The sequence below is a fragment of the Archocentrus centrarchus genome, chromosome 19 (genome assembly GCF_007364275.1).
Source record: "Archocentrus centrarchus isolate MPI-CPG fArcCen1 chromosome 19, fArcCen1, whole genome shotgun sequence".
Taxonomy (NCBI): domain Eukaryota; kingdom Metazoa; phylum Chordata; class Actinopteri; order Cichliformes; family Cichlidae; genus Archocentrus; species Archocentrus centrarchus.
This window is the reverse complement of record NC_044364.1, coordinates 11,404,598-11,417,894: the sequence shown is the minus strand read 5'-3', so window position 1 is coordinate 11,417,894 and position 13,297 is coordinate 11,404,598. Positions and strand designations below refer to the sequence as shown.

The following is a 13,297-nucleotide window of genomic DNA, read 5'->3' as shown; positions in this document are numbered from 1 at the left end:
AACAGGATGATGGATGTTTACTTAGAGGAGAAAGAGCTAAAACTTTATGAATTTCTCACAACAGCAAACCATGGTATAAGTTAAAAAAAAAAAAAAAAGCCATTGAAATATAAATGAACTTCTATTGTTTGGGGGTCTCCTGGGGTCAATCGTCATAAAGAAAAAGTAGGAGCAAAACAGCAATTTAATCACTTTTAATCTGACATACAGTAGAGGTACTTGTATGCCACTATAGCATGGAATTGCAAGACACATCAGAGAGTTTGCTTTCTATCCATATCACAGTGACTGAACAGGACTAAAAAGAAAAAAAGCTCAAATAAAACTGCCCAGTTGCCTTACATCTCTATCCAGAACCCGCCCCGTGCTGTTTAGGTAAAGGGCTTGTTTGGAAGGGTCAAGAATCACCCAGTAATCACGGTTGTCCCTCAAAGACAGAGAGATGGTTCGATCCGGACCCTCAGCCACACCATTGATCTGCATGTTCTCCACCAACAATGTTCCTGAAATAAAATAAAAGCAGGTTTAATAACCCATCAGCTCGAGAGACAGACACAGAGTCCCGAGATTCTAGATGGAAAAAGTAGAATTCAATTATCTGGAGTTAAACTGAAACAGACAGAAAAATTGGTCCAAAAATGATTAATAAATGAAAAGGAAGTAGGGACATTTCAAACAGAACCCTCAGTTTTTCTTCATGTTCTAAATTAAATATATACCTGGAAATAATATGCAGGATGTAGCCACAGTCAAGGGCAATTACATGGAGAAGCGCATAACAGAGAGGGAGAGAGAAAGACAGTGACACGAGGGTGAAAAAAGCATTTGGAACCAGATAGTGGGGCTACTCTTCTTTCTTTTGCTATAACTATTCCTGGAATACTCAAGGCAACAAAACAAAAGTAAAAAAAACAAAAAACTAAATCAGACAGAAAACAACAAATGTTCTAATGATTTGATTGCTTTTATTGGCCTAAAACTAATTAAAAAAAACATCAAAATGTATAAGAAAGTAAACATTTTAATAAGACAGATGGCAAAATGGAAAAAAAACTTGATTCATTTAACATAATCACTGGTGGGTGGTGAAGTAACCTGGTAATGAGAAAAATACTGAAAGGCGAAAGACACACAAATAAAAACAGGAAGAAAAGACAATTTAAGCGAGGGAAGGTAGGTTTCATGAGAAATGATGAAATGCACTTTAAAAATGTGTTGTCTTCATTTGTGGGTGACACTGTCAGTGAAACTCAAACAAGGATGTTTGTATTGTTAGTATATGAACTGATGGATTCTGGACATAACTTTAGGGTTAGTCTTATATATTCCTTGTTATACTTGGTGATGTTCTTTTCTTCCAGAAGTTCATTTGTGAGGTCAGACACTGATGTTGGACGAGAAGGCCTCTCTGCTCTAATTCATCCCAAAGGTGTTCTCTTGGGTTGAGGTCAGGATTCTGTGCAGGCCAGTCAAGTTCTTCCACACCAAACTCTCTCATCCATGTCTTTATGGACCCTGCTTTGTGCACTGGTGCGCAGTCCTGTTGGAACAGGAAAAGGGCATCCCCAAACTGTTCCCACAAAGCTGGGAGCATGAAATTGTCCAAAATGTTTTGGTAAATATTCAGTTGACTGAATATTTAGGAGTGAGGAAATTTCAAGACTGGACTTGTTGCACAGGTGGCATCCTGCCATAGTACCTCACTGGAATTCACTGAGCTCCTGAGGGCGACCCATTCTTTCACAAATGTTTGCAGAAGCAGTCTGTATGCCTAGGTGCTGGGTTTATACACCTGTGGCCATGGAAGTGATTGGAACACCTGAATTCAATTACTTGGATGGTTGAGTGAATACTTTTCACAATATAGTGTATTTAAACAGAAGGGAGGGGAAAAAAAAGTATGTAAGGGAAAAAAGGGGGAAAAACAACTACATAAAAAATAAATCAAAATGTATCTGCTTGACTCAATTTGTACAGCTCCAACCCCCCCAATAAAAAAAACAAAACATGTGACCCATTACCAGACACTACGCACTACATTATTAATCAAAAACACTATTGTGCCCCATTCTGCAGCTTGTTATTAGACACTGGAGGCTTTTATTATGTAGCAAAGACTTTCTGTGTCCATGTATTTGTTCTTACATGAGTGCAACAAATGGATTACTTAATTAGGAGCAATAACTAATAACACATCTCACTTCCCATCTGCCCTTTCAACAGATGATGGCACATAAAGAGCAGCGCCCTGTACTACAAAACAAATTCAACTTACCCTAAGCGGTTACACGAAGGTGGCTATTAGCTTGACAAGTCAACCCAGGATTTCCCAATCTAGTTTTCAGTATGCTCACATGAGAAGGGTCAGCCACAAACATCAACAGGTCTACTGCTAGTAGAGTGGCATATTTCACCAAGACAATCAAAATATAATAGAAAAATATCATTAACTATACGGCAACACAGCTGCCGCACCCAAAACAGCAGTGGCTGTACATTATTTGTTAAAGAAGTAAAATGAGTATGCTTCACCTACATGTAACTTTTATATAAGGTCAGCAAGTACAAGGCTTAGGTGCTATTTTCAGGCTCATATCCCTTGCAGCCAACAGGGGGAAAAAAATGCAAGGAATAAAGTTGCCTAGGGATCTATATTTCTTATTGCTGTTCATTAAAGAACAATAAAAAAAACTTCAGTGTCTTCAAATTGGTTGCTCAGTAGGCTAAGATAACCTGCTCTGTGAACCACCTTCATAACAGTGAAACTCAGGGCTCAACCCGAGGATCATAGTGCTTTTCTTGAAACCTTCCATCCTTTTGTCAGAACTGTAAAGACTATCAAAACTAGCAACAAACCAAACATTGTTTTTTTTTTTCAGATCACATATACAGAAGAAAAAAAGACAATTATTACACACTACAGCAAAACATGTGATGCAAGTCCTTTCACCCCTGATGTGGCTGTTTTGTAATTCTGGAAAGGCAGAAATGGGCGGTCTCGTTCTTGCTCTTTCTCATCCTTTTCTTCCAGATTCTCCTCCTCTTAAAGCTTGCTTGCGATCACCACATTGGTTTTATCATGAATGCAAAGTCTCTGACAAACCACTGATTTGCTGGGTAGGCCATCAATGACATTCAAAGAAAACAGCACTGGTATATTTTCCTCTATAAAGCCATTTTATATAAACCTCCAGTTTACCTCTCTACCCTTCTTTGTCCTAGTGCAAGTAGTTACCAGCTACGTGCTTCTAAATGGTTGCTTTTTGATGTATCGAAAGTTCGGACAGAGCTGGGAAAAACAGTATTGATATAATGGTAAAGATCAACCTTCTCATACACTTATGTCTCCAACCTGGCTGCATATGCCTAGTCAAAAAAAATGGAGAGGTGCACAACAAGTCACGCCACATTTGGCACATGCCGCTGTTCATGAGGGTAACAACAGTGAGCATAAATAGGCCATTACATGCACTCTCTCTACTCTGCCTCACGCTCATCTCACCAGTGCAGTCAGAGCACTCCAGACTGGTTTATAGTGGTTTCATCAACAGTATTGGCTGTAAAACTTTCTAAAGTAACTCACTTGTGTAATCACATTATATATTCCTGTACTGCAGTAATGCGTTTAATTGCTGTGCTAAATTTAGCGATCACTTTATAGTTATGGTCACATGAAGAATGTTTTCACAGGACTGTGTGCGGTTCTGTGAAAGACTAGGCGCACCCTTACTGCTTCCAAAGGAAGCAAGAAGGTAAGTTGCAGACAGGCACTGTTAATCAAATGCTCTTGATCAATTGATTAAATGCCATCGCCTCTATAAAAGCCAAAGTTTTTACAAATTGCTGGTCTGGAGCATTCAGGTGTGTGTTATCACAATGCCACAAAGAGTGGACTTCACAGCAAATTCACAGCAAGGTCAAACTAAACAACGCTCAGAGAAATTGCAAAAAAAAAAACCAAACAAACAAAAAACAAGAGCTAAGTCTCACAGTCTAAAGGCCTCAGTTATCCTGTTAGATGTTAAAGTTCATGGCAGTACAATTACAAACAGATTTAACAAGTTTGACTTATTTGGAAAGGTTGTCAGGAGAAAGCTCTTTTCTCTAAAAAGAACATGGCAGCTCAGCTTAGGATTGGAAAGCTGCATCTGAACAAACCACACAGACTTCTGGTACAATGTCCTTTTGACAGACGAGCCCAAAGTGGAGATCTTAAGTGGATACAGTAATGCATAGCACCACCTTTGTCGAAAATCAAACACAGCACAGCAGCACAGCACGGTGGCAGAGGAGTGATGATTTTGACTTGTTTTACAGCCAAGGATCTGGGCATTTTACAGTCATTTAATTGATCATGAACTCCTTTGTGTACCAAAGTATTTAGAGTAAAATATGAGGCCATCTGTCTGATAGCTAATGCTTGGTTGAAATTGGGTCAGACATCAGGAGAGTGATCTCAAGCACATCAGCAAATCTACAACAGAATGAATGAAAAAAGAACAGAATCAAGGTGCTGAAATGGGCCAGTCAAAGTCCAGACTTCAATCCAATTGAAACCCTGTGATGGGACCTTAAGTGGGCTGTGCATAAATGCCCACAAACCTCAGTGAATTGAAGCAACACTGTAAAGAAGAGTGGGCCAAAATTCCTCCACAGTGATGTGAGACACTGATAAGTATCATATAGAAAGTTACTGCTGTTAAAAGCGGTTCTATGAGGTATTGAATCATGGGGTGTTTTTCTTTTTTTTCTCTCTTTTTCACAATTGTGAAAAAGACACACACAGTTACACACAATTGTGTGTAACTGTGTGTGTGTGTGTGTGCAAGACAGTCCTACAAATGATGTTATTACTTATTTTAGCTCTTCAGTCAATCAGTTCTTCAATCAGTTGTGTCTTTTTCATGTGCACTTGTGCTTGATTTCATTTTCTGTAGAAGGAGGAGGAAAAACAGCAGAGCGGTCTACAACTTTTGAGAAGTTCGGACATTATTTTCACTTTTATTGCATGAATGTACAAGAGCGTGTGCGCAAACTGTGCCCAGGCTAGAAACAACCGTCCACTGCTGCTAACACGACATTGATCCTTTCCAAGCATCTCTAAACATGGCATACCAACACAAGTTGTCACCCTGATGCAAAATGATGTTAAAGCAGACGATACACTAACCACAGCCAAGCTTGATTTCCAACAAGAATAATCAGCAGTGATGAGGCTCCACTGCTACACATGTATCTGTGTCTGAAGTAAAATCCCTGTTGTCGCAACATTTTTCCGCAAAGTGCTGGGCCGCGCTGTATCACAACTGAACACAGTGTTGTCCATCACCCACCTAGAGGATCACAACCTTGGTGTGTTGTTCAATGAAACTGAGAGCTATGCCGGCGGGAGCCTAGTGTCGCATGGGTCAGACAGGTGGAAAGGGAGAGGCCAGACTAAGAGTGCTCCCTGGTCCTCCAAGTTGATTTAAAAAAAGCAAACAAACAAACAAACTTAGTAACAGAAACAGCAACGCAGAGTTTGATGCTGGCCTAAGCACCCAAAAGGATAAAAGGAGGACCTGACCTGACTGTCCATCAGATTATTAGCAACAAGTGTAAAGAATTGTGTTTTTTGTGTGTAAGACATGACACCTGTGCTGTAATTTTTTGTGGATTTTTGGGGCAGCATGGTGGCATGGTGGTTAGCACCGTTGCCTCACAGCAAGAAGGTCCTGGGTTTGAATTCGCCTTGGATGGGGCCTTTCTGTGTTTGCAAGTTCTCCCCATGTTTGTGTGGGTTTTTGCCAGGTACTCTGGTTTCCTCCCACAGTCCAAAGACATGCAGTTAGTGGGGTTAGGTTAATTGGTGATTCAAAATTACCCATGAGTGCGAATGGTTGTCGGTCTGTCTGTGTTAGCCCTGAAACAGGCAGGTCTCCAGGGTGTACCCTGCCTCTCGCCGTATGATAGCTGGGATAGGCTCCAAGAAAATGAATGATGGCGGGGATGTGAAAATATGCCTAAGTGCTCAACTCAAATTTATTTATAAATCACATTTAAAAACAGCTTATGTTGATCAAAGTGCTGCACAAAAAACAAAATGAATAAAAATAAATAAGGGAATGGGTAAAAAAAAAAAAAGTAAAATACAAGAAGGGCTGCAAGTAAAAACATTTCACTGGTTCAATAAACAAGTTTAGAACACTGAAAATTTGATTCATAGAATGGGCCTTGGTGTTTCAGCAATCACAAAAGAATAAAAATAAAAATAACTTCTCTTCTAGACTGTCATATGTGCACCTACAAACCACTGTGTGTATGCATGTGTGTAAGTGAGTCCTAGAAAGTTTTGAAATTAGAAGTGAGAGATAAAGACAGAGATTTAGTCGTGGAGAAAGAGAGAAAAGTTGAGAAGCAAGCAGAATTGTGTTTGCTTGCTGGAAAACTTCTCGTCTGTGTGCACACGCCCATCTGCACGCACAACAACATAAACACACACACACGCACCGAGCGATCTCATATCTGATCTGCCAGACATAAAATTGGGTCATGGCCTTCTGTGCTACCATGGAAACCATGTCAAATGCTTTGCTGTGATTTGCTGATTTTATATAAACGAGGAACTTTAATGAAATTGGTTTCTTTATATGAGAAATGGGATAGAAAATGGAATTCATTAAGGGACTTTCATTCCTTACCATCTTCTGGCTATCTCCCTGCTGGTTTTTCTGCTTCTGTCTAGCAAAATTAAGACCCCAGCCCCCCGCCCCCATCCCCCCCACCAAGATAGGCAAAGAAGAAAAATACAAATAGTGCCTATATCTTGTGTAACTGTGTCTAATTTGATACCACGGACCATCTAATGTAAATGGGCTCTTTTTACAGTGACCTCACTTTATAGGATGTGTGACTAAATATGGCACTCAGCAGCACCTGATTAAATTGACCCACGCGTTAAAGCATACAGGCAGAACCTTATGAAGCCGTTAGGGTGTGGGGGTATGTGCAGAAAAAAAGAATTGCCTAAGAAAAAAGAAATACAAAGAGCATTTAGAGAACAAGGGGAATAAGGAAGATGGCAGAAGGGAAGAAAGACTGGGTTGAACAAGAGGGTGATATAAATAAAGAATAAAGAGAATATTAGGAGTAAATAGAGAGAAAATGAGCATAGTGGCAGGGCATTAATAGAATTTTTTACAGGACATTAGCTTAACTTAATGTGGCTACGCTGCTAGTGTGTCATCCAGGTATGAACCATGGGCTGAAAAGTAATCATCGCATCTACCTCCTTCTTGAGCTCGTAGTGGGGGGCAGGGGGTGGGGTAGGGAGAGATTTAAGACAAATAGCATTATGTAGGAAGGACAAAAGCAGTTGTGAATGTTGGTTGGCCAAGGTAAACTTGCTGTACCTACATTTAGGCTTAAATAGTTCAATGACAGACATATAGAAAAGATATATTACAGTAGATTAGAATTTCTAAAAGCATCAAAGTTGTTTTTACTCTTTTATTCAGGTTTTATAGCAGTTTGCCTACCTATAATTTACAACTATATCACTGGTTTCATACCATTCTGTCATGTAGCATTTACTACTTGTGACATCTGTGTCACCGTTCTAAACTATTTTGAAAAAGGCTGTACCAATCCCTTCACAAGGATAGAAGGAAGAGAAGTGCAGAGATGAGGGGCAAAGAGGAAAATAAATGGCTTATACTCTGAGCCACAGACAAAATCTTATTGGAAACAAAGGCATTCTTTCAACACAGGAAATTATGAATTCACTCATTCTATTTTATTCAGTATGTGAGAAGGTAAATTAAAGCTTTATGTTCATACAACAGGCATAGTACATGATACAGTGTGGGTCAAGAGCTTTTCACATTAAAAATAAATAAATAAGGGGGGAAAGAAAAGGGAGGTGTAGGTCTATGCTGGCATTTCTACATTTTTATTGTTGCATTTGACATAATTCACTTTCCATGAACAAAGTCAGGATTTTCTGAGCGATAACCCTAACCCAGGGTTGGACTAAACTAACCCAGCCATGAGGGGCACAAGTGCCAGTCCTAAGACTGGATAAAATGGGTATAGTTGCATAACAAAGAGCATTTGACATACAATCTTTGCCCAATCAAAATGCAGATCATCAAAGATAAGATCTTCAAACTAGATTGGCTAAGGTCTGGGTCAACAGGGACTGCCATTGGTGCTGTTGACCAGCAGGATGCTGAAGACATAGGAAGAGGAGATGGACAAGGTGTAATCGGAGGGAATGAGAGGAAAGGAAAGGTAGAATTGTAGAAGTGAGAGTAGGGACATGTGTGCATGCCCCACAAGTTGGATGTCTGTCAGAAGAAAAAGAGGAATTCTGGAGTAAGTTGGATGAAGTGCTAGAGGGTGTCACCAGCGGGGAAAGAGTGGGGATTGGAGTGGATTTCAGTGAACATGTAGGTGAAGGGAACAGAGGTGATGAGGAGGTGTTGGGTCAGTATGCTGTTAAGGAGTAAAATGTGGAAGGACAGATAGCGGTGGATTTTGCGAAAAGAATGGAAATGGCTGAGGTGAACACAGGGTGACGTATAAGAGTGGAAGAAGCTGCACAGGTGAACTATATCTTATGCAGAAGGTGAAACTGAAAGGGGAGGAGACTGCAAAGTGGTGTCAAGGGAGAACTGTATGGTAGTCTGTAGGATGACTTTGCAAATCCACAAGAAGAAGTGGGTGATTGCAATGGCAAGGATTAAATGGTGGAAGTTGAAGAAAGAAGAATGTTACAGAGTTCAGGGAAGAGCTGAGACTGGCTGGGTGGTAGGGAAGAATTACCAGATGACTGGTAATGTATAGCTAAAGTTCTGAGGGAAACTGCTAAGAAGGTATTTGGTGTGTCCTCTTGACAGAGAAAAGACAAGGAGACTTGGTGGGGAAATGAGGAAGTACAGAGAAATATTCAAAGGAAGAAATTAGCAAAGAAAAAGTGGGATAGTCAGGGAGATGAAGAAAGTAGACAGGGGTACTGGTAGGCTAGATGTACGGTAAAGAGAGAGGTGGCATAGGAAAAGGAAAAGGCTTAGAGTGAGCTTTATGTGAGGCTGGACACTAAGGAAGGAAACGAGGATTTGTATTGATTGGCTATGCAGAGAGATTGAGCTTGAAAGGATGTGTAGAGAATTATGTGAGGGCAGTGCAGGACATGCATGAGGACAGCAAGACAGTGTTGATATGTGCAGTAGGAGTGACAGATGGGTTCAAGGTGGGGATGAGATGAGATTACATCAGGGATCAACTCTGAGCCCTTTCTTGTTTGCAATAGTGATTGACAGGTTGACAGATGAGGTCAGGCAAGAGTCTCTGTGGACTATGATGTTTGCAGACAACACTGTGATCTGTAGTGTAGGGAGCAGGTGCAACAGAGCCTGGAGAGGTGGAGGTATACACTAGAGAGAAGAGGAATGAAGTAAGTAAAAGCCAGACAGAATACATGTGTGTGTATGTCAGGGTTGATTTGTGACTGAAGGATTGCAGCAAGAGTGAAAGGTAATGTTTACAAGATGGTAATGAGACCTGTTAGGGTGTATGGTTTGGCAATGGTGGCACTAATAAAAAGACAGGAGGTTGGAGCTGGAGGTGGAAGAGTTTAAGATGTTAAGATTTTTGATGGGAGTGATCAAAATGGATAGGATTATAAAGGGACAGCTCAGGTTTAACACTCTGGAGACAATGTAAGAAAGGAAAAAGTTAGTTTGGACAGAGGAGGGATAGTTGATATGTTGGACACAGGATGTTAAAGAAAGTTGGAGTAAACCTGGACTAAACTTGGACTAAACTACAGAGAACCTCTGATAAACCTATCAGAGAGACAGAAAAATTGAAATCAGAGGTAGGAAAAACTTAAAGAGCAGCTAAATCAACAATCAAAAAGTAGGGAATATTGTGTTTCATCGGTTATTTCTTTGTTGTCACAATATGTCTTGGCAATAAATATATTGGAAAGCCTGTTTATGTCCCCTAAAATGGTGCTTCATTTGCAAGGAAAATACATTTGTGGGTTGAGCAGCAGAGTCGAGTATGAGGGTTGTGCGCATGAAAAACTTGCCAAATCTTCTCTGCCAATGCCAAACAGCTTATTCTGCTTTTTATCCTTGTTTGGTGACATTTATTGGATTGGTAGATTAAAGTCTGAAGAAACAAGACATATTGGCAATTTAACAATTTATTAATTTAACAAACACTCTGGCATGAACAGCACACCCAAGCTCATCCCACAAGTGTTCAGTGGGGTTGAGAGGGCTATACTCTCTGCTCAGAATCAGCCAGTACCAATTGACAGTACAATGATAATGACCCAAAACATATTATAAAAACAACCCAAGAGTTTCACCAGGCAAAGAAATGGGATATTCTTCAATGGCCAAGTCAGTTACTTGATTTCAACCCAACTGAAACTGTGTAATAGTAATAGAACTGTGTTCTATTACTGAAGACAAAACTGAAGGCAGAGAGACCCACAAATAAGCAGCGAATGAAGGTGGCTGTAGTAAAGGCCTAGCAGAGCATGTCAAGAAGGGAAAGTCAGCATTTGGTGATGTCCATGGGTTCAAGACTTCAGGCAATCATTGACTGTGAGGGATTTTCATCCAAGTGTTAAAAGCAATCCTTACAGTATATTAAAAATCGTGTTATTTTGTCCAGTTACTTTAGAGCCTCTGAAAACAGCTGTAATTACTAAACAGTTAATCCAATACTTTTGTCTGCACTTCAGTCACATCCTGATGTGTCACTGCTCGAAAACTAACAATACCTAACCTAACAATAATCTAAAGCAGCTTTGCTGGACCCTTAGTCAAACACTGAAAACATTACATTTTGCTGCTTCTCCTCATATAATGCGCAGAATAATAACTATTTCATTTAGCTTGCAGCTACGCTATTATCAGCGTGAGCTAGATTAAGAAACTTCAGTATATTTACAGCAGTACATTAATATTAGAAGTAGCAGTAAGCAAAGCTGATTAGATACTATTAAATGCAAAAAAAAAATTGAGCAACCATTTTCCAACTTGTTAGTCTCCCTCTCTTCTCTCTTGTCTTTCTTTGACTCTCTCTCCCGTTCGCTAACACCAACCCAAGATAATCACCCTAAAGCTACAACCTCTATTAAATCTGTAACACTATTTCACAGCTGTAGAGCAATACATGCCATAATGCATACAAACTATTCCAAGACGAAATTATTCTTCACCAGCCCTATTAGGAAGATTATGCCATAAACAGGCACACTCTTGGATATTTAGTATATACACAATTACCACACAGACAAATGAATCACACAGATTGTTAAACAATGTGGCCAACATATTACCTATTGTATTTTCAATTCAAACAAATGATTTTGTAGCTCAGAGACAATGTGTGAAAATTAAATAAAGGTGTAGCATTAACATTAGTATTTGGTTACTGTCCCTAACTAGTCAAAATCTCCTTTTTGTCCCACACCTCTCAACAATAGAACTGTCTAGTGTATAGTGTACTGTACAGTAAAGCCACACTATATACACTCACTGGCCACTTTATTAGTTATGCTTGTTAAGCTGCTCAGTGTAAATATCTCATCAGCTAATCACATGGCAGAATTTAGGCATGACGACTTAGTAAAGACCAGCCTACTGAAACACTGCTCAAACTGAGCATCAGACTGGGGGGATTAAAGGTGATTTAAGTGACTTTGAATGTGGCATGGCAAAAAATATTCTGTGCTGTGCAGAATATTTAAAAAATTGCTGATCTAGTGGATTTTCCCCCACACAACCATCTCTAGGGTTTATAGAGAATGTCCCAGAAAAGAGAAATGAGCAGTAGTGTTTTGGCCAAATTGCCTTGTTGATGTCAGAGGTAAGAGGAGAATAGCCAGCTGATAGAAAGGCAACAGTAACTCAAATAACCACTTGTTACAACCAAAGTATGCAGAAACAGGAAACTAAGGCTACAGTTTGCATGAGCTCACCAACATTGGAGATTAGAGGGTCAGAAAAACCCTGTATTCCAGTAGTTTCCACAGTCACCAGATCTTAATCCAATAGAGCACCTTTGGAATGAGGTGGAACAGGAAATTGGGATGAGTAGCTGAAAAATCTTCAGTAACTGTGTTGCTATCATGTCGATATGGACCAAAATCTCTGAGGTATGTTTCCAGCATCTTGATGATTTAGTGCCACAAAGAATTAAGGCAGTTCCTAGTCCTAGCAAACTGTACATTTATAGTTTATGCTTGTGTGTATTTAGCAGTGCCATGACGTGCACCTGTGACACCAAGCTCACAGCATGTTTTTCATGAAACGCTGTGGCAGGCAGGTTTCAGGACCCCAGTGCAGGACTCAGGACAGAGCTGGACGGGAGCCAGCAGAACAATTTACAAAACTAAGAAACTTGATGCGATACGGAACAGAAAGACAGGCAATATATAAACAGCAGGGAAATGAGACAAGTGGAAATAGCTGAACAGAATCTGACTATAAAGACTATGGAAGCTAAACAGAATGCAAAACTCACGACACAAAGGACTATCAAAATAAAACAGGAAGTGACTAAACATAGACAGAAACCAGGACTATAAGACACGGAAACTTGATACTGTGACAGAAGGTAAACAATACACAAGACAGACTAAGGGCAGTGCACCACAGAACAAACACAGCGACAAGGACTGAATATGGAAACCACAGGAAACAGGGTTAAAATACAAACAACACAGAGATCAACTAAGAATTACAAAACAGACTCTGAAAATCCAAAAACAAGAACACTGGGTCCTAGACCCAGGACCATGACAATGTGTTTCTATTTGTTCCAACTATTCTGAGAATTTATGGCTCATAATTGCTTTCTGAAGGGCAATTTCACTACTGACACTGACAGTGTGTGATATCAAAAAAAAAGTTTGAATTGTCATCTATCCATTCTCTTCCACTTATCCTGTTAAGGGTCATGGAGGGGGGGGGTATCGGTAGTTCTGATTGAGGAAAGTACAAACTGTTCTAATGAATTATGAGATTAAAATGAGAATTGTAAGACTGCATCATCAAAACTGCATCATCAAAAGGTGATGCAGTTTTGATGATGCAGTCAAGCATGTAGTATTCCAGTGTGTGAGTGACAATATAGGTGACAAATAATATATATAGTGTGACCATTAATTCAGTGTGTGTGATTAATATATGTAAGATTACATGATATAAAAATATGGATAGAAAATACTGATGTTGAATGATAAAAATACACCACAAAACCAATCTGAGCCTAAATGGAGGAACAATAATAC

General features: G+C 39.7%; 1 protein-coding gene across 1 annotated transcript in view; it reads right to left on the bottom strand.

Moving 5' to 3' along the window:
* The window catches only part of LOC115798232 (protocadherin-15-like), a 215,335-nt gene that overhangs the window by 153,172 nt on the left and 48,866 nt on the right, over positions 1–13,297 (bottom strand). Inside the window, exon 5 of the mRNA XM_030755001.1 lies at positions 343–503. Within this exon, the coding sequence (XP_030610861.1) occupies positions 343–503 (161 nt within the window). The remainder of the gene's footprint in view (positions 1–342; positions 504–13,297) is intronic.